The sequence below is a fragment of the Phacochoerus africanus genome, chromosome 8 (genome assembly GCF_016906955.1).
Source record: "Phacochoerus africanus isolate WHEZ1 chromosome 8, ROS_Pafr_v1, whole genome shotgun sequence".
In the NCBI taxonomy this organism is placed as follows: domain Eukaryota; kingdom Metazoa; phylum Chordata; class Mammalia; order Artiodactyla; family Suidae; genus Phacochoerus; species Phacochoerus africanus.
Genome location: NC_062551.1, coordinates 61,915,380 through 61,936,591, shown reverse-complemented (window position 1 = coordinate 61,936,591; position 21,212 = coordinate 61,915,380). Strand labels below are relative to the sequence as shown.

General features: G+C 45.4%; 1 protein-coding gene across 2 annotated transcripts; it reads left to right on the top strand.

Annotated features, from left to right (window-relative positions):
• The first annotated feature begins 3,019 nt into the window (after nucleotides 1–3,019).
• LOC125133010 (zinc finger protein 211-like) lies at nucleotides 3,020–20,992 on the top strand. Of its 2 annotated transcripts, none has more exons than XM_047790961.1 (3): nucleotides 3,020–3,287; nucleotides 4,748–4,874; nucleotides 18,079–20,992. In XM_047790961.1, exons 1-3 carry the CDS (start codon nucleotides 3,255–3,257, stop codon nucleotides 19,842–19,844), a joined length of 1,926 nt encoding a protein of 641 aa, XP_047646917.1. In that variant the 5' UTR covers nucleotides 3,020–3,254; the 3' UTR covers nucleotides 19,845–20,992. The 2 variants fall into 2 exon arrangements, with proteins under 2 accessions (XP_047646917.1, XP_047646916.1); XM_047790960.1 differs by having other exon boundaries at nucleotides 4,745–4,874.
• The last annotated feature ends 220 nt before the right edge of the window (nucleotides 20,993–21,212 follow it).

The following is a 21,212-nucleotide window of genomic DNA, read 5'->3' as shown; positions in this document are numbered from 1 at the left end:
ACACCACAGCTCATGGCAACACTGGATCGGATCCTTAACCAATGAGTGAGGCCAGGGATCAAATCCACAACCGCGTGGACACTGGTGGGATTCCTTTCTGCCGAACCACAAAGGGAACTCCTTCGAGGGATTTTAACCATTAATTTTTCCCACAGCAATACCTATGTTATTCATAAAATACTTGGTAATTCTATTATTCTTTTTTTTCCTTTTCCTTTTTGGCTGCTCCATGGCACATGGAGCTCTTGGGCCCAGGATGTGAGCTGCAATTGCGACCTGTGCCACAGCTGCAGCAACACAGTCCATTGTGCTGGGTCAGGGATTAAACCTGCATCCTGGCACTGCAGAGACACTGCTGATCTCCTTGTTCCACAGCAGGAACTCCCAATTCTATCATTCTCAATCAATAAGGAAATATTACGCATACTTTACACAATTAATGACATGTCAATCTATTTTTTTATTACTCAATGAATTTATGACGTCAATCTATTGATACATTTCTCTTTTCAGAGTCATCTTTCCTTCTATCATCACAGATTTTTTTTTTGTCTTTTCTTGGGCCGCTCCCGCAGCATGTGGAGGTTCCCAGGCTAGGGGTCGAATCGGAGCTGTAGCCACTGGCCTACGCCAGAGCCACAGCCACGTGGGATCCGAGCCACGGCTGCAACCTACACCACAGCTCACAGCAACGCTGGATCCCTAACCCACTGAGCAAGGCCAGGGATGGAACCCGCAAATTCATGGTTCCTAGTTGGATTCGTTAACCACTGAGCCACGACAGGAACACCGCCGTAAATGTTTTAAATGGCCATACCTGTGGTATGTGAAGTTCCCAGCCTAGCAATGCTGGATCCTTTTACCAACTGTGCTGGGCTGGGGGTCGAACCTATACCGCCGCAGCTACTTAAGCTGCTGTAGTCGGATTTCACACTGAGCCGTGGTTGGAACTCTGTTTCATCCATTGTTTTGTTTTGTTTTTTGCTTTGCTTCTTATGACCGCACCTGCAGCATATGGAGGTTCCCAGGTTAGGGGTAGGATCAAAGCTACACCTGATGGCCTACGCCATAGCCACAGCAATACCAGATCCGAGCCTCATCTGTGACCTACACCACAGCTCATGGCAATGCCAGATCCTTAGCCTTAGCCTACTCAATAGAGGCCGGGGATTGAACTTGCAACCTCATGGTTTCTAGTCGGATTCGTTTCCACTGTGCCACAACGGGAACTCCCGTGCAAGATATATTAAGTGAGGAATGCAAACTACAGATCTGTATAAAAGTATTACTTTATTTTTACCAAATAAAGAACAAATACATGAGAATATATATGGCCCTGCAGCCACACACCGAGGACTTTATCCATGTGCAGAGAGTTGCAGAAAGTTAAAAACATACCATGCTGCACTTTGTTTTTTTTCATGAAACTTTTCACTTTCTTCTTCATAAGTCTGTATACTGAAGTATACGTTTATTGACAATAGTCATTTTGATATTTTATTCATTTTAAGTTGAAGTTCCATGGTGGCACCGTGGGTTAAGGATCCAACATTGTCACTGCTGTGGCTTGGGTCCCTGCTGTGAGGCACATTTGATCCTTGGCCTGGGAACTTCTTAATGCTGCAGGTATGGCCAAAACAAAACAAAAACAGTGTATATTGAAGAAAAACATACATCTATAAAAGTTTCATATTCTATGGACAAAAATTTTTCTGTTTCAGGCTTCACCCTACAGGCTTGTAAGTCTTGTAATTGCTCAGCCTCAAGACCAAAGAAAGAGCCCAGAGACAAGGACAGAGATATGAGTGATTTAATGGATGGGGAATCCTCCTTATCCAAAGCAACGTCCTGGAGAGACACCATACCAAGATCTGCAGACAGCAGGCAGGATGTGGCAGCAGTCTTTCCCATCGGGAGGAGCAGCTTTAGAGGGAATCGAAGTCAGGTTTATTCATCAGTTATCAAGGAAAGCAGCAAATGAGCATGCCACTCACAGCCTTTTTGATCAACTATCAATGTGAAGTCCTTATGATCTAAAGATGAGAACAATCATTAGCTGTGGTCAGGGCAATGACCTGTGCATTGACTGATTAGGCCTCATAATTAAGAGGGAAGTTCAGCCATGTGAGTAGGGTATCAGTGAATCAGACTAGCACAGCAGGGGATGTGTAAAAGAGCACGAGAAGAGCCATCTTGGGTGGCCCTATCATCCATCAATGTTTTCCACTGAATTGGGCATACTCACTGACTATGCGGTCAGGAGAGCCTTTTTTAGGGGACCAGAAGCGGCTCTCTCCCTCGTGTCCAGCTGCTTCAGCCCTGCTCAAATTTTTTTTTTTTTCCCGTATTCCCAGTCAGTGCCCTGTCTGACTTTTTTCTTGTTCTTGACCAAAGCTTAAGAAATGACTTTAATACTTAAGGCTGCCTTTGCTTCCAGCGACTAGTAGAATCAATTTTGTTTGGCTTCAAGGAGACGGAGATCATGTCCAAACACTCAGTGATCAGTAGCATTAAAAACTCTTAAATACTCTTAAGTTCCCCCTCCCCTCCCCAGGTATCCTTGCCCCTTAAGAAGTATGTTGGAGTTCCCTGGTGGCCTGGCCGTTAAGGATTCTGCCTTGTTACTGCTGCTTCTCGGGTGAAATCCCTAGCAAAGAAACTTCCCCGTGGCTCAGGCCCGACCAAAAACAAACACACACCTATGCAGCCCCACCCGCCCTAGAGGCTTGGTTTTTTCCCCGGATTGTTTGTTTGTTTGTTTTTTGGCCGTGTCCGGGGCCTGCGGAAGTTCACAGGCCAGGATCAATTCTAGGCCACAGCAGCGATGACGCCGGATCCCTAACCCCTAGGGAGTCAGGGAACTCGGTTTTTTTCCCTGCGATCACGGTTTGGGGCGCCCTTCGTGAGTCGTTTGCACTACATTACCCAGAAGAACACGCGCTGAGGCGCAGCGCGCTTCATCCAATGAAAATTCAGAAAGGGGGCATTTCCGGAAGGGAGAACATCCTGGAGAGGGACTTCCGGCGACTTCGTGGCGGACATTTTATTGCTGCGGGGCCGTGGAGGTGGTGAGAAGCTCCGGTGTCCAGTGCTGGGAGCGAGGTGACGGGCCGAGGAGGCGCCGGAGGAGGCCTTGTGCGCGCTGCCCAGGGGCGGGCCTGAGGGGCGGGGACACCGCCGCCTGCGGGGAGTCTCGGTGCCGAGTCCCACCCGGTCGCTGGGCTGTGGCCGCTCTGCTCCGCCCAGAGGCTCCGATGGCGGCGGCCGCGCTGAGGGACCCGGCCGAGGTAAACGCTGCGAGCCCCGGGCGGTGCCCTGCCCGTTTCCCCAGCCGACTAGGAGGGGCCCGAGGGAGCGGCCCCTGTTGCGGTCGGCTTAGTCCAGGACAGGGAGGCCTTCAGGGGTGGTGTCCCTATGTCTTTTGTTGTTGTTGGCCGCATGCGGACGTACACGGGCCAGTGCTGGAACCCGCGGCAGAGCCGTTAAAACGCTGCATCCTCAAGTGCTAGCAGCTAAGGGAATTCCGTTGGCGTCGCTTTTCCGACCCCGGTGTAATGGGTTGTGGGTGAGGCTTGGAGATGCTGCTGAAGCAGGAATGTCGGGGGAACCCGGGGTCCATCCTGTTTGTGTGAGGAACAAAGGTTGAGGCCAGGCTGCCCCTGGAGTGGTAGACGAGTGGTTGTATCTTCTCAGGGCCCTGGGAGCCGTGGAGGATCTTGAGCAAAGGAAGGACACGGTCTCAGTTAAAAATACTCAGAAGCCTTTTCAGTGGAAGACGAGACAGTAGGAGGCAATGAGGACACTGAGGCAGAGGGAAGTTGTGGCTTTTCCAGGGTCACAACTAGTAAGAGGTGGCCCTGGGGATGGAGGAGCGGAGGTTAGCCGGTCAGCTGGAGGTTACCTGGCTCTGCTACTGGGCACGGGGCAGAGAAGGCCTGCACCCCTGGAGCACGGCCATGGCCACTTTCATTCCTGACCTGCCTTTTCCCATAGGTGCCCAGGGCTGCAGCAGCACATTGGGTAGGTGGAGATTGTCCCAGTCCCTCGCTGGTCCTGAGCCCCACGCACACATTCTCTGAATTTTTTTTTCAGATGTTTATTTTTTTCATCATAGTTTCTTTACAGTGTTCTGCCAAGTTCTACTGTACAGCGAAGTGACCCAGTCATTCATATATATATATATATATATATATATATATATACACACACACACACCTACATACCCAAATTCTTTTTCTCATGTTATCCTCCACCATGTTCTATCACAAGTGGCTGGATTTAGTTCCCTGTGCTATACAGCGGGATCCCATTGCCATTCTCTGTATTTGATGTGTGTTGGGTACCTTCCCCTGCCATTCGCCCAGCCCTTTGGTTTGGGGACCTTGGAGAACCCCACATTCAGAGTCTTAAGAGCAGGCCAGGTTCTATGGAGGGGATTCCAATGTCCCACCACCAGTGGGAGAAGGTATCAAGGCTACTCCTGGGACATAGGTGGCAGTGCTTTGATGTGAGCCCGAGCTGGTAAGAGCAGGTCTCCTTTCTTTCTGGTGGGTCATAAAGAGCAGGGAAGAGCAGGAGTTAGGCTTGAAATGACTGCCCGTGTGTTCTGGAGGCAGTGGGAGGTTCAGATCAGAGGAGGGATCTCAAGAGGCTCCATCTGGGCGGTGGGGGGGGATGTGTGGGAAGATGGGCTGTGGGTTTCTGGGAGTGAGCCTGTTCACGGTTTCATTTGTCCCTGTTACAGCAGGGCAGTGTGACCTTTGAGGATGTGGCCGTGTACTTCTCCTGGGAGGAATGGTGTCTTCTTGATGAGGTCCAGATACACCTGTACCTTGATGTCATGCTGGAGAACTTGGCACTTGTGTCCATGCTGGGTAAGAGCCTCACAGCACCTCCATCCTCTGAGCTAAGCTCTGCCTTCTCCTTTTTTTCAAGGGCAGCTCTGTCCTCCTATCTGGACCATGAACACTCCCATTCTTAAGTTCCTTCATTACATGGCTAGATGGCGTGCGTTCCTGCTCCTTAGTGCCCCAACACCTGTAGCCCCAAGTTCTTGCAGGTGAGGATTCGGGTTCTTTAGTCTTGCGGACAGCTTCACAGCTCTCCTTAATGGCCCTCCCTTTGGCCAGGTGGCTGTCCAAATGCGTGGTACTGAAGTTTTGCTCCATTCCTGTACCTGACATTTCTTTGTGCCTCACTGTGTAAGAAGTTGTTGTCACTGCCATGGTGACAACCTAAGCGGACCATGAACTGGTTTTCTTTGTTGTTGTTGTCCTTTTTTTTTTCTTTTCCTTAAATTCTTGTGGCTGCACCCTCAGCTCTGTTGTGGAAGTTCCCTGGTTCAGGGATTGAATCCAAGCCCTAGCTGAAACCTATGCTGCAGCCTTGGCAACACTGGATTCTTTAATCCACTTCCTGTGCTTGTGGGGGATGAACTCCTGGGCCTCCACAGCCACCGGAGCCACTGGAGTCAGATTCTTAACCCACTGCACCACAGCAGGAACTCCCAACCATGAACTGTTTTTGCAGTACCCTTTTTCACGTTTCCAATTTCTCTACATCTGTGCCAGCATCTATTATTTTCTGTTGTTTTGATGATAGGTGTAAAGTGTATAGCTCTGTTGTTTCCATTGCATTTCCCTAATTGTGCTTATTGGTCATTCGTATATCTTTAGAAAAGTATTAAAGTTCTTTTTTCATTTTTATATCAAGTTTTTTTTGTTGTTTAGTTACAGAGTTATCCCTATATTCTCAATATTGATTTCTTTTTTGTATAACATTTTTGGAAATGTTTTCTCCCATTTGGTAGTTGCCTTTTTACTGTGTTCATACTGTACTTTTTTGGTCTTTTTTTAAACATCATTTATTTATGTGCTTTTTAAGGCCAAACCCACGGCATATGGAAGTTCCCAGGCTAGGGGTGGAATCAGAGCTGCAGCAGCTGCCCTATACCACAGCCACAGCAACGCTGGATCCAAGCTGTGTCTTCGACCTATACCGCAGCTCATGGCAATAGTGCTGGATCCTCAGTCCACTGAGCAGGGCCAGGGATCCTTGTCAGGGTTTGTTAACCACTGAGCCACGAAGGAAATTCCAGTTTACTTAATAAGATTCAAGAGTGTTTGTATTTAACTTTTAGGTCTCTGATTCATTTTGAGTGTATTTTTTGACAAGGTGTAAGGTTTGGGTCTAGATTGATTTTTTTTTTTTTTTTTTTGGCATGGGATGTCAGTTGTCCCAGTCCCATTGTTAAAAAGACTTCCTTCTCCCCCATGGTACTTGCACTTGGTCATCCGTCAAAGGTCAGCTGGATATATTTATATACATCTATTTCTGGGCTGTCAGTTGATCAGTTTCTCTCTTGTTTCAGCAGTGCTACACTGGCTTGAATACTGTGGATATTAAGTCTTTAGATTGATTATGTCAGTCTTCCAGCTTTGTTCTTAATATCACGTTGGCTACTCTAGGACTTTTGCCTCTCCATGTAAACTTTAGGATCAATTTGTTTATATCCACAAAATAACTCCTGGGATTTTGGTTTGGATTTCATTGACCATGTAATCAAGTTGGAAACAACTAATTTCTTGATATTAGGGAGTTTCCCTGTTTATATCTATGAAATGTTTTTTCATTTATTTCTGATTTCTTTTTTTTTTGGGGGGGGGGGGCTCTTTTTGCCATTTCTGGAGTTGCTCCCGTGGCATATGGAGGGTCCCAGGCTAGGGGTCTAATTGGAGCTGTAGCTGCCGGCCTACACCGGAGCCACAGGAAATCGGGATCTGAGCCGCGTCTCCAACCTACACCACAGCTCACGGCAACGCCAGATTCTTAACCCACTGAGCAAGGCCAGGGATCAAACCCACAACCTCATGGTTCCTGATCGGAATCATTAACCGCTGAGCCACAATGGGAACTCCAGTTTCTGTGATTTCTTCCTTAGAGCTTTATACTTTTCCTCATGTAGATCTTCTGCCTGTTTTCATAGATTTATAAGGAAATATCTCTTTCTTTCTACTCTCATTTTGTTTTCTGGGGCGGGGCTTACTAATGTACATATTTGTTTGAGCTCTACCCCTCCCCTCCATGCCCAGGGCATACAGAAATTCCCAGGCCAGGAATTGAACCTGGGCCACAGCTGTAAACAGAGGCACAGCAGTAAACAGAGGCACAGCAGTGAGAACATGGGATCCTTAACCTGCTGAGCCATGAGGGAACCCCCATTATATTGTGTTTTTGTTTTTTGCTTTTTAGAACCATACCCACAGCATATGGAAGTTCCAAGTTCCCAGGCTAGGGGTCTAATTGGAGCTGTAGCTGCTGGCCTACGCCAGAGCCACAGCAATGCAAGATCCGAGCCACATCTGCAGCCTGTACCACAGATCATGGCAATGCCGGATCCTTAACCCACTGAGCAAGGCCAGGGATCGAACCTGCATTTCATGGATCCTAGTCATGTTCGCTAACCACTGAGCCATGACGGGAACTCCCCATGATACTGTGTTTTTAATCTCAAATTCACGTGTTCATCTTGCTTTTAGGCAAGTGATTGACTTTTGTATATGAACTGTATCCTGAAACCTTGCTGTATTTGCTTCTTGGTTCTGGGAGTTTAATTTTACTTATTTATTTTTGGTCTTTTTTTGTGTTTTTTACATACCTGGTTATGGCATCTGAGAATGAAGACAGTTTTATTCCATCCTTCCTAATTAGTGTGCCTTTTATATAACCTTCTCTCATTTTATCAGTGTTGACTTCCAGTATAAAGTTGAAAGGGAGTTGTAAGAGAAAACGTCTTTGCCTCCTTCTTCATAATTCTGGGAAGGTTTCCAGTTTTTCTCTGGTAAGTGTTATGATAGCTATATATAGGATTTTATGTCAAGTTTAAGGGTTGTTTTTTTTTTTCTTTTTGGGCGGCTGCACCCACAGCATATGGGAAGTTCCTGGGCTAGGGGTCACATCAAAGCTGTAGCTCCTGGCCTCCACCCCAGCCACAGCCACTCCAGATCCAAGATGTGTCTGTGACCTACACCACAGCTCATGGCAATGCCGGATCCTTAACCTACTTAGGCCAGGGATCGAACCAGCTTCCTCATGAATACTAGTTAGGTTCATTACTGCTGAGCCACAATGGGAACTCCAAGTTGAAGTTTTTATTTTTAGGTTACTAGGTGATGGAGATTTTTATCATGAATAAGTGTTGGATTTTGTCAGATAGGTTTTTTTGCATCTATTGATAAGATCATGTGCTGGTCGTAACCTGTTGATGACATGGATTCTATTAATTTTTGAATGTTAAATTAGCCTTGCATACTTTGCATCCATCCCATTTGGTCATGGTGTATAATTCTTTTTTTTTTTTTGTCTTTTTGTCTTTTTGCCATTTCTTGGGCCGCTCCCACGGCATGTGGAGGTTCCCAGGCTAGGGGTTCAATCGGAGCTGTAGCCACCAGCCTACGCCAGAGCCACAGCAACGCGGGATCCAAGCCGCGTCTGCAACCTACACCACAGCTCAGGGCAACGCCGGATCGTTAACCCACTGAGCAAGGGCAGGGATCGAACCCGCAACCTCATGGTTCCTAGTCGGATTCGTTAACCACTGCGCCACGACGGGAACTCCCATAATTCTTTTTATATAGTTTTGAAATCAGTTTTATGACATTCTTTGAGAATTATCGCATCTCTGTTTATAAAAGGTGTTGGTTTATCCTTTTTTTGTAATGTCTTTCATTTGGTGTTAGCGTAATGCCGGCCTCATAGTCAGGAAGTATTCCCTCTGTTTCTGATTGTGAAGGAAATTGTAGAAAATTTTGTGATATCTTAAATGTTGATCTTTTGACCAGTAAACCAGTCTGGGCCAGTTGCGTTCAATTTTGGAAGGCTACTTATGATTGATTCAAATTCTCGAATAGACATAGACCTATTCAGATTGTCTATTTCTTGTTGTGCGGGTTTTGGTAAACTGTATGTTTTAGGAAATTGATCCATTTCATTCAGGTTGTTAAATTTATTGTCCGTGCTATCTGTAGTGATGTTTTCTCTTTGGTTTTTTTTTTTTGGCTACACTTGCGGCATACGGACATTCCCAGCCAGGGATCAAATGTGATAGATACCACAGCTATGGCAATGCTGGATCCTTAACCCATGTGCCAGGCTAGGAATTAAACAACCAGTTGTTGTGCGCAGCAACCCAAGCCTCTGTAGTCAGATTCTTAACTCACTGCACCACAATGGGTACTTCTCTTCGATGTTTCTTTTTTTTTTGCCGTGCCCACAGCATGTGGACTTTCCCTGTGCCAGCGATCAAATCTCTGCCACAGCGGTGATTCCCAACCACAGCAGTGACACCACCAGATGCTTAACTCATTGTGCCGAAGGAAAACTCCTGATTTTTGATATTCATAATTATTTTGTCTTCGTTTCTTCTTCATTATCTTGACTAGAATCTTTTTGATTCCATTGTTCATTTTAAAGAACTGGCTTTTTTTCAGCTTTGTTGATTTTTCTCCATAGATTTTTTTGTTTTTTTTGGTGGTTACGTCAGGCTGAGGCTTTGTGGGATTTCAGTTCCCAGACAGGGTTTAAACCCATGCTGCAGTGGTCAGAGTGCTAAGTCCTAACCACTACCCCCCAGGGAACTGCCTCTCTTTTGATTTTTTAAATTTCTTCTTCATTTGGATTTAATTTTCTTCTATTCTAGTTTCCTAAGGTAGAGGCACAGAAATTGATTTTTCTTTTTGTTTTTTTTGCATATGATTGATTTTATATCTTTCTTTTCAAACATACCCATTCAATGCTATAAATGTCCCTATAAACACTGCTTTCACTACATTTGCATATTTTGAGAAGTGTTATGTTTATTTCAAAATATTTGAAAATTTATCTTGAGATTTCTTCTTTGACCCATGTATTATTTAGCAGTATTTCGTGATTCTCCAGCTTTTATTTATTTATTTATTTTATTAGGGCCCCGGGTACAGCATATGGAAGATTGCACGCTATGGGTCAAATCGGAGCTATAGCTGCCAGCCTACACCACAGCCACAGGAACGCCAGATCCAGGCTTCATCTGTGACCTACACTGCAGTTTGTGGCAATGCCAGAACCCTAACCCACTGACTGAGGCCAGGGATCAAACCTGTATCCCCATGGATCCTAGTCAGATTTGTTTCTGCTGAGCTGCAACGGGATCTCCTCCAGCTGTCTGTTTTCTTTCTTTCTTTTTTTTTTTTTTTGCCTTTTTGCCATTTCTAGGGCTGCTCCCACGGCATGTGGAAGTTCCCAGGCTAGGGGTTCAATCGGAGCTGTAGCCACTGGCCTACACCAGAGCCACAGCCAAGTGGGATCCGAGCCATGTCTGCAACCTACACCCCAGCTCACGGAAATGCCGGATCCTTAACCCATTGAGCAAGGGCAGGGAGCAAACCCGCAACCTCATGGTTTCTAGTCGGATTCGCTAACCACTGAGCCACAACGGGAACTCCCCATCTTTTTTCTTTTTTGGTTGCACTTGGGACAGATGGAAATCCCCAGACCAGGGATTGAGTCTGAACCACAAGTCCAACCTTCGCTGCAGCTGCAGCACCACCAAATCTTTCACCCTCTGTGCTGGGCTTGGGATTGAACCTACACCCCAGCGGTGACCTTGAGCTGCTGCAGAGAGAATGGGGTTTCCTTTACCTGATGCCTCAAAGCAGGAACTCCTGTTTTTAAAATTTAAGGTGTGCTCTATGGCCAGTGATGGGGTCTACCGCATGAATGTTCTCTGTCAGCTCGTGAAGACAGTGCCGCCGTTGCTGGACACAGTTTCATAGTGATGTGTCGGTGTTCGTTATATCCGGGTGGTTCACGTTGGAGCCCTTCGGTCGTGCCCTCACTGGTGCTCTCTGTGTCGAATCTCTTCCTGGTAGTGGGGTGTGGAGTGAAGTCTCTGACTATGAGAGCGTGTTCCTCTTTCTCTCCTTGTAGGTCTTTTTTCCTCCTGTTTTGACCTTGTGTTGTTAGATGCTGACATGTTGAGGGTTGTTGGGTATCCTGGAGACCTGATCCCTTTATCGTTGTGTCTTTCTCTTTAGCCCTCATGACTTTGTGTGCATGAAATCTGCTGTGATGTTAATGTAGTTTAACTGTTGTTTAAATTCGTGTTAGCCTCTCTCAATCCGTTTACTTTTGATCTGTATTCATCTTTGTTTCAAAGTGGGCATCTGGGAGACAGCATATAGTTGAATCCTCTTTTTTGACCCACTCTGATAATCTGTCTTAATTGGTGCATTGAGATTGTCAATGTTTAAGATACTAATAATAGTTTGATAAATATCTAATATTTGCTACCATTTTCTTTTTCTTTTTCTTTTTGGTCTTTTTAGGGCTATACCACCGACATATGGAAATTCCCAGGCTACAGAATGAATTGGAGCTGTAGCCGCTGGCCTACACCACAGCAACACTGGATCCCTAACCTATTGAGCGGGACCAGGGATCAAACCTGCATCATCATGGATACTAGCCAGATTCATTACCGCTGAGCCACAACGGGAACTCCACCATTTTCTATTCATTGCCCTTGCTTCTATTTTAGTCTTGCACTCTTCTTTTTGTGGTTTAAACCAAGCATTTTATATGATTTTATTTCTGTCCTTTGTTAGCATATCAGGTATTCTTGTTTCTATTTTTATTTATTTATTTTTTTGACTGTGCCTGCCGCATGTGGAAGTTCCGCTAGGGATCTAACCTGCGCCACTGCAGCAACTTCAGCCACTGCAGTGACAATTCCTGGATCCTTAACCTAATCCTCAAAAAGGGAATTGCAGGTTTTCAGTTTTTTAAGTAGTTATGCTAGAGTTTGCAGTATATATGTACAACTAATTGAAGTTCACATTCACATAACGCTATATGAATTCATACGTAGTTTCAATACCTTAAAATTAAAAAATCCTAATTGCTTTTTCTCCATTGTATTATTGCTGTCATTCATTTTACTCCCCCCCCCCCGCCACCCGTGGCTTGTGGAAGTTTTTGGGTTGGGAATCAGTTCGAGCTACGGCTGGGATCTTTACCACAGCTGTGGCAACCCCAAATCCTGGGCCGGGGATCAAAACCCTGACATCACAGAGACAATACTTGATCCTTAATCTGTTGCGCTGTAGCAGGTACTCCTCATTTTACCTTTATTTTTTTGCTTTTTAGGGCCACACCTGGAGCATATGGAAGTTCCCACGCTAGGAGTCCAATCAGAACTGCAGCTGCCGGCCTACACCACAGGCACAGCAACATGGGAATCGGAGCTGCGTCTGTGACCTACACCACAGCTCACGGCAGTGATCCTTAACCCACTGAGCAATGCCTGAGTTCGAACCCGCAACCTCATGGTTCCTTGTCGGATTTGTTTCCGCTGTGCCACAATGGGAACTCCTCCTTTGTTTTACTTTCAAATAGGCATTCTTTCTTTCTTTTTTTTTTTTTTTTGTCTTTTTGCTATTTCTTGGGCCGCTCCCATGGCATATGGAGGTTCCCAGGCTAGGGGTCGAATTGGAGCTGTAGCTGCCCACCTACACCAGAGCCACGGCAACTCGGGATCCGAGCCGCATCTGCAACCTACACCACAGCTCACAGCAATACCAGATCCTTAACCCACTGAGCAAGGACAGGGATCAAACCCGCAACCTCATGGTTCCTAGTTGGATTCGTTAACCACTGCGCCACGATGGGAACTCCCAAATAAGCATATTTTTAAATGTTTATGTTTAAAAATGCATAATGCACTATTGGTATTGTTCTTTTAAACAGTTTGTTAGGTCTAAATAGAAATTTTTTGGAAGACATGCAAATGGGAAACAGCTACATGAAAAGATACTCAATTTCACTAGTTGTCAGGGAAATGCAAATTGAAACCACAATGAGAAATTGCTTCATACCTCATACAGTGTTATCAGAAAGGCAAGAAATAGGAGCTACCTGTTGACTTAGTGGTTAAAGGATCTGGTGTTGTCACTGCTGTGGCTTGGGTTAGATCTAAGACGAGCAATAGTGTTGGTGAGGAAGTGGAGGAAGGGGACCCCTTTTGCACTGTAATGGGAATGTACATTGTTGTAACTGCTATGCAGAATCCTTACAGAATTCAAAAAACCACTACTCTATGATCCAGCAGTTCCCCTCTGTGTATTTATCGCAAGGAAGTGAAATTATTATGTCAAGAAATACCTGTACCATGAGTTCCCATCATGTCTCAGTGGTTAATGAACCTGACTAGTATCCATGAGGACTCAGGTTCAATCCCTGGCCTTGCTCAGTGGGTTAGTGATCTGGCGTTTCCTTGAGCTGTGGTGTAGGTCTCAGACACAGCTTGGATCCCAAGTTGCTGTGGTTGTGGCATAGGCTGCAGCTCCAGCTCCAGTTTGACCTCTAGCCTGGGAACCTCCATATGCCGTGAGTACAGCCCTCAAAAGGAAGTTTCTAAGAGAGTATCTTAAAAAATCTCATCACAAGGAAAAATTGTAACTGTTAATTAAACTTATTTTGGTAATCATTGCAGGAGATACACATACATCAAATCATGTACACCTTAGATACAGTGTTCCATGTCAGTTATGTGTCAAAGAAGTGTCTTTTTGGTTGGGGTTGGTTTTGCCTGTGGTGTGCAGGGGTGACGTTGGATCTCAATTTCCAGACCAGGAATAGAACCCAAGCCACAGAGGTGAAATTGTAGACTCCTAACCACTAGACCAGGGAACTCCCTCAAAGAAGTTTTTGTTTGTTTTTATTTTTATTTATTTATTTATTTATTTTTGTCTTTTTGCTATTTCTTTGGGCCGCTCCCGCGGCATATGGAGGTTCCCAGGCTAGGGGTTAAATTGGAGCTGTAGCCCCTGGCCTACGCCAGAGCCACAGCAACGCAGGATCGGAGCCGCATCTGCAACCTACACCACAGCTCACAGCAATGCTGGATCATTAACCCACTGAGCAAGGGCAGGGACCGAACCCGCAACCTCATGGTTCCTAGTCGGATTCGTTAACCACTGCGCCACGACGGGAACTCCTGTTTTTATTTTTTTAAGGCCACATCTGTGGCCTATGGAAGTTCCTGGGATAGTGGTCAATGAAGAGCTGCAGCTGTGGTTTACAACACAGCCTTGGCAACACTGGATCCATGTTGCCTGTGTGACCTCTACCGATCTTGCGGCAGCACCACATCCTTAACCCACAGAGTGAGACCAGCATTTGAATACATTTGCTTATGGACACTCTCTTGGGTTCCTAACCCACTGAGCCACAATGGGAACTCCAAAGTTTGAAGTTTGGGTTTTTTTGTGTGTGTGTGTGTGTGTGTGTGTGTGTGTTTTGTCTTTTGAGTGCTACACCCAGGTCATATGGAGGTTCCCAGCCTAGGGGTCTAATGGGAGTTGTAGCTGCCGGCCTACACCACAGCCACAGCAGTGGCAGATCCGAGCCACATCTGCGACCTACACCACAGCTCATGGCAATGCCGGATCCTTAACCCACTGAGCAAGGCCAGGGATCGAACCTACAACCTCATGGTTCCTAGTTGGATTCATTTCTGCTGCGCCACAACAGGAACTCCAAGAAGGTTTTTTTAAATTCTCTGATGCTTTTCCTTTGTGAAACCCACATTTCTTTTCTCTCCTTCCTTCCTTCTTTTTAGGGCCACACCCGCAGCATATGGAGGTTCCCAAGCTATGGGTTGAATTGGGGCTGTGGCTGCCAGCCTGTGCCACAGCCACAGCCATAGCCACAAGGGATCCAAGCTGATCTGCGACACACAGCCCTGAGCGAGGCCAGGGATTGAACCCTCATCCTCATGGATACTGGTCTGATTTGTTTCTGCTGCGCCACAATGAGAACTCCAAAAACCCACATTTCTGATCTATTTTCTATCTCTGTGAAGTACTTCTTTGAATAAATTTTAAAAATATTTGTTTCTAAAAATGTCTTTTAAGGTCACCCTCACTTTTGAAGGGTGATTTTGCTGGATTCCAAATTCTAAGTCCCTCCCCCGCCCCCAGCTGTTTCACTACTCTTTCTTGCCTGCCTGAGGTCTGAGGAGAATTCAGATGTGATTCTTTTTTGTTGCTCTTCTAAGGGTGAGGTGTTTATTCCTTTCAGGTTTTTTGTTTTCCTTTGTTTTGCATTTGAATGTGAAATGCCTAAGTGTATGTTGGGGCATAAATGTTGTTTCTTTGGAGTTCCCATCGTGGCTCAGTGGTTAGAGAATCCGACTAGGAACCATGAGGTTGTGGGTTCGATCCCTGGCCTCGTTCAGCGGTTCAGCGGGTTAAGGATCCGGCGTTGCCATGAGGTGTGGTGTGGGTCGCAGATGCGGCTCGGATCCCAAGTTGCTGTGGCTGTGGTGTAGGCCGGCAGCTGCAGCTCCCATTCGACCCCTAACCTGGGAACCTCCTTATGCCACAGGAGCGGCCCAAGAAATGGCAAAAAGACAAAAACCAAAAAAACGTTTCTTTTCTGAGCTTCCTGGATCTGTTGATAGGTTTTTGACATTAATATGGTACACATTCTCCATCATTATTGCTTTAAAATTTCTTCTATTCCTTTCTTTTCTGCCAGCCTACACCACAGCCTAGAAGAAACAGGCTTCTATTTCTTCTATTCCTTTCTTTTCTCGTTCTGTTTTCGTATGTATATGTTAAACCTGTTGTAGTTGTCCCACAGTTCTTGGATATTATGTTTTAACTTTTTTAGTCCTTTTTCTCTTTGCTTTGCAATTTTGGAGGAGTCTCCTAAGAGAACATCAATCTCAGAGATTCTTTTCTCAGCTGTGTCCAGTCTGTGAGTAAGCCCAACAGTCATTTGTCATTTCTTTCTTAAAATTTTTACGTTGCTCTGGCTGTGGTGTAGGCTGGCAGGTACAGCTCCAATTAGACCCCTAGCCTGGGAACCTCCATATGCCACAGGTGCTGCCCTAGAAAAGACAAAAAATAATAATAAAATTTTTAAAGTTTTATTGATTAATAGTATTGTAATTTCTGCTGTACAACCAGTGATTCAATTGTATATACACATATATCCATTCTTGTTCAAGATTCTTTTCCCGTATATGTTATCACAGATATTAAGAGGAGTTCCCTTTGCTATACAGCAGCTCCCTGTTGACCATCCATTCCGTATAGAGTAGTGTGCATGTGCCAGTCCAAACCCATAGGCCATCCCCTCCCTACCTTTCCTTTTTTGGTAACCAAAGTTTTCAAAATGTGGGAGTCCGTTTCGGTTTTGTAAATAAGTTCAGTTGTGTCATTTCTTTAGATTCCACATATGATATTTGTCTTTCTCTTTGTGACTTACTTCATATGATACAGATGGCATTATTTTATTCTTTTTTTGACTGGTATTCCATTGTATGTATTTACCACATCTTCTTTATCCAGTCCTCTGTCTGTGACATTTAGGTTGCTTACATGTCTTGGCTATTGTGAATAGTGCTGCTATGAACTGAGGGGTGGGTACATGTATCTTTTTGAATTACAGTTTTGTGTGGATATATACCCAGGAGTGGGATTGCTGGATCATATGGTAGCTCCATTTTCAGTTTTTCGGAGAACCTACATACTATTTTCTGTAATAGTTGTACTAATTTAAATTCCCACCAGTAGTGTTGGAGGGTTCTCTTTTCTCTGAACTCACTCCAGCATTTATTGTTTGCGGACTTTTTGATGATGGCAATTTTCAGCAGTGTGAGGTGATAAATCTTCATAGTATTGCTTTGCATTTCTCTAATAGCAGTGTTGAGCATTTTTTCATTTGCTTTTTGGCCTTCTGTAGGTATTCTTTGGAAAAATGGCTATTTACATTTTGTGACCATTTCTTGATTGGATTGTCTTTGGGGGGGGCGCTATTCAGCTGTGTAAGTTGTTTGTATATTTTGAAAACTTATCCCTTGTTGGTTGTTTTCATTTGCAAATATTTTCTCTGTGATGTAAATTGCAGCATTATCTTTTTGGATCCACCTCTTGGAAGTAATGAAAATGAAAAAAATTAAAAAATGGGACTTTGGAGTTCCTGCTGTAGGATTGGTGGCATCTCTGGAGTGCTGGGACACAGGTTTGATCCCTGTCCTTGCACAGTGGGTTAAGGATCTAGTGTTGCTACAGCTGCGGTGTAGATAGCAACTGCAGCTGGGATCTGATCCCTGGCCTGAGAATTCCATATGCCTTGGGGCAGCCAAAAGAGAAAAATATAAAACAATCGCAAATGGGACCTAATTAAACTTAAAGGCTTTTTCACAGCAAAGGAAAACATAAACAAAACGAAAAGAAAAGTGGGAAAAGGAGTTCCCATTGTGGCTCAGTGGAAACAAATCTGACGGGCATCCATGAAGACAAAGGTTCGATCCCTGGCCTTGCTCAGTGTGTTAGGGATCTGGCGTTGCCATGATTTGTAGTGTAGGTCTCAGACGCAGCTTGGATCCCATGTTGCTGTGGCTGCGGCGTAGGCCAGCAGCTACAGCTCGGATTCCACCCCTCACCTGGGAACCTCCATATGCCACGGGTGTGGCCCTAAAAAGTGGGAGAAAATATTTGCAAATGGAGTGACCCTTAGGGGCTTAATCTCCTTTGTCCATTCTTGACTTTCTGACACCTTCTCCTTTCTCCTGCTTCCCATTTTATTCTGACTCCTGTCCGGTATCCTGTAACCCACTCTTTAAACCACTTATCTCAAGTGCTCTTCGAATTGTTTTCCCTTAATTCTTAGTGACATAGTTTATGTTCTCAAATGTATCCTTGAATACCAGCTACTTGAATACCAGCAGTCAGATTTTCTAAGGCCTAAAGATGCCCTTGCGCCTAGTATCACAGGTCAACGGCAGATGCGGTCGTAGTCAAAGCCATTGACAGAGGAGTGAATTGTAGAACAAGCCTTTCTCCTTGGCCACATCCAGTCTTTTGTGCCCTGTGCTTGGAGAGACTAGCTGCTTCCTCAGTTTCATCCCAACTCCATTTCCTGATGACGGTCCCTTAGACTGGTTCTTTTATGTGTCAGATGTACGATTGTGATGGTCCCGCCCCTCCAGTAAAGTCAACATGAACTTCACCATTACTTCTTTGTTTCCAGGTCCTTGGCGTGAAGTTGAGAATGAAGGGACACACCCTGAACAGAACGTATCTGGAGAAGGAGTGTTGCACATGAGGACCCCCAGGGCAGGTTTGTCTCCTGAGAAGGCCCAGCCTTGTAAGATGTATGTTCCAGGCTTGAGAGACACTTTTTACTTGGGTGAACAGCAAGGAGCACATAAGGAGCAGAAAGAATACACATGTGGGCCATGTGGGAAACAGTTGTATTTCACTGCAAACCTTCAGCAGTACCAGAACCAGCACATTAGAGAGAAACCCTTCCTATTCGATGTCGAGAAGCCCTCATTTTTGAAGGGCTGCACGGTCCATGCATCAGGAAATCTCTCTTCCTACACGGAGATAGGGAACGACTTTGTGGCCAACATGGGACTTCAGCAACAAGCCACTGTTACCAGATATAAACCAGACAGCAGTGTGGAGTATGAAGCTGTTTTCCACAGTGGAAAAATTTGTTATAGCTGGGGAGAAGGCAAGGAAGCCTTGAGCCACACAGACATATTTGTTCAGGATGAGAGAGTTTTCACCGGTCAAGGGTTTTGTGAGTGCAGCAAATTTGGGAAAGTCTGCACTCAAAATTGTAACCTTATTCAGCATGAGAAAGTTCACACTGGTGAAAGGCCTTATGAATGCAGCCAGTATGGAAAATTTTTTACCCACAATTCCAGTTTCCTCACACATCAGAGGGTTCACAGTGGAAAAAGGATTTATCAGTGCAATGAATGCGGTAAATCTTTTACTACTAGGTCTGGCCTGTATTATCATCAGAGAGGTCACACTGGAGAAAGGCCTTATGTGTGCAGTGAATGTGGGAAGTCTTTTGCTGCTAGGTCCATCCTTTGTAATCATCTGAGAGTTCACAGTGGAGAAAGGCCTTTTGAGTGCATTGAGTGTGGGAAATTCTTTACCCGAAATGAACACCTCAATGCCCATAAGAAAGTTCACACTGGAGAAAAGCCTTACGAGTGTAGTAAATGTGGGAAATGTTTTACAACTAAGTCCATTCTTTGTAATCATCAGAGAGTTCACACTGGAGAACGGCCTTATGTGTGCAGTGAATGTGGGAAGTCTTTTCGTGCTAGGTGGAGCCTTCGTAATCATCAGAGAGTTCATACTGGGGAGATGCCTTATGAGTGCCGTGAATGTGGGAAGTTTTTTGCTGCTAGAACTGGCCTCCGGTATCATCAGAAAGTTCACATGGGAGAAAGGCCTTATCAGTGCAGTGAATGTGGGAAGTGCTTTACTGTTAGATACGATCTCTATCTTCACCAGAGAGTCCACACTGGCGAAAGGCCTTACGAGTGCAGTGAGTGTGGGAAGTGTTTTACTGGTAAGTCAAGTCTTCGTCGTCATCATCAGAGTGTCCACAGCGGAGAGAAGCCTTATGAGTGCAGTGAGTGTGGGAAATGTTTTGCTAGGAGATCTTTTCTCTACGTCCATCAGAGAGTTCACACTGGTGAAAGGCCTTATTCATGCAGTGATTGTGGGAAATGTTTTACTCACCGATCGAGCCTTCGTCGTCATCATCAGAGAGTTCACAGTGGAGAAAGGCATTTTGAATGCCGTAAGTGTGGCAAATTCTTTAGCGGATGGCAGCTCCTCCGTGACCACAGGAAAATCCACACTGGAGAGAAGCCTTATGAGTGCAAGGAGTGTGATAAACCTTACCCAAAGGTGCCGCTTGATCCCACATCAGAGATTTCAGTGGAGAAAGGGCCTTATGAATATAGCGAATGTGGATGGCATTGATGTTGGAGGAATTTGAGGTGGTCATGGTGTGGAGAGAACCCGTGCAGTCACTGTGCAGTAAATTGACCCTTTCTAGGAGGAGACCGAGGCACAGAGAGGATGTGTTCTCTATTTATGATCTGCCAGCAGTGGACAGGGATCTGGGATTCCATGCCAGTTGGCCAGGTTCGGGGCATGGAGAGTCTGGGCACTGCCGTTTTCTTCTCCCTTCTCTCAGCTCTGGGGACTCACAGCATACCTTAGCTGTCCTGACCCTCTGCCCCCCCCCCAGCCAAGAGATGTGCTCACCCCCTAACCTCATGGCGATGGACGTGACTGTCTTTTCCCTGGGAACCACCTCGATGGCATATTCCTGTGAAGGACTCCATGTGTTTACCCAGCTTACCTGCTGCGTAAACTCTCTTACTGCTCACTGTTGGTACAGGAGGGGTGCGCTGCTTAAAGTGGTTCAGGGATTTCCAGGACATACCTTTGATGAGAGTGGTTCCTCTCTCTCGCACAGGTCCACTGGCTTCTCTTCTCCCCTCTCAGATGGTGTTCCGACAGTAAACGCACATCTTCACCACGGCCTCTAGGTCCCCCTACCCCAGTGCACATCCCCTTCTTGCAAACCCCCTCCCTGTTGACAAGTTCTTCAAGGGGATACCTGCTTTCAGCTAGACTCCCCAGGTACAGTCATTGGTGTCGCAGCAGATGTGACACGGCCTCCATTGCCATATGCAGGGAATGGTTGTCAAGGTCTTGCCCATCTTCATAAACCCACATCAGGATGTCTGTTGCCCGGTGATGCATGCAGTTGACTCACAGTCTGGGCCCTCGGAGGGATTGTGAAGGTCCAAGGAAGTCCACTGTGGCCCTCACATGCCCGGGTCTCCAAGGCTCTTCCTCCTGTACCCATTTTCCCACTGCTTCTGTCCCACCAGAAAAATGTAACTCATCGAATAATGGTTGTTAATCAACAAGAACTTGCACTTCCTACTTCAGGACCCACATGTGACCAACCTTGGCTTAAAAGCTAAGAATGAAAGCAGGCTGACCCCTCCCATGAAGACTTAAAACCTTACTATAAAATCATTACAGTTTTAATTGCATTTCTCCTAGGATTTTTGACGTTGAGCTTTTTTTTTTTTTTCCCCATGTGTCTCATATCATCTGTGTGTATCGTTTGGTTGTATTTCTATGTTTTGTCTACTTTTATATTGTGAATTTTGGCTATATTCTCTTTCCTTGACAAGTAAGAAATCAGGGAGACAACAAAGACATCTGTTGAGATTTTTCTCTTTCACCAGTAATGTTAGTGACTTTTCCGCATGGAATTGTAATTTGGAATACTGAAAGAATACGTTCTTATCTTTTTTTCTCAAATTT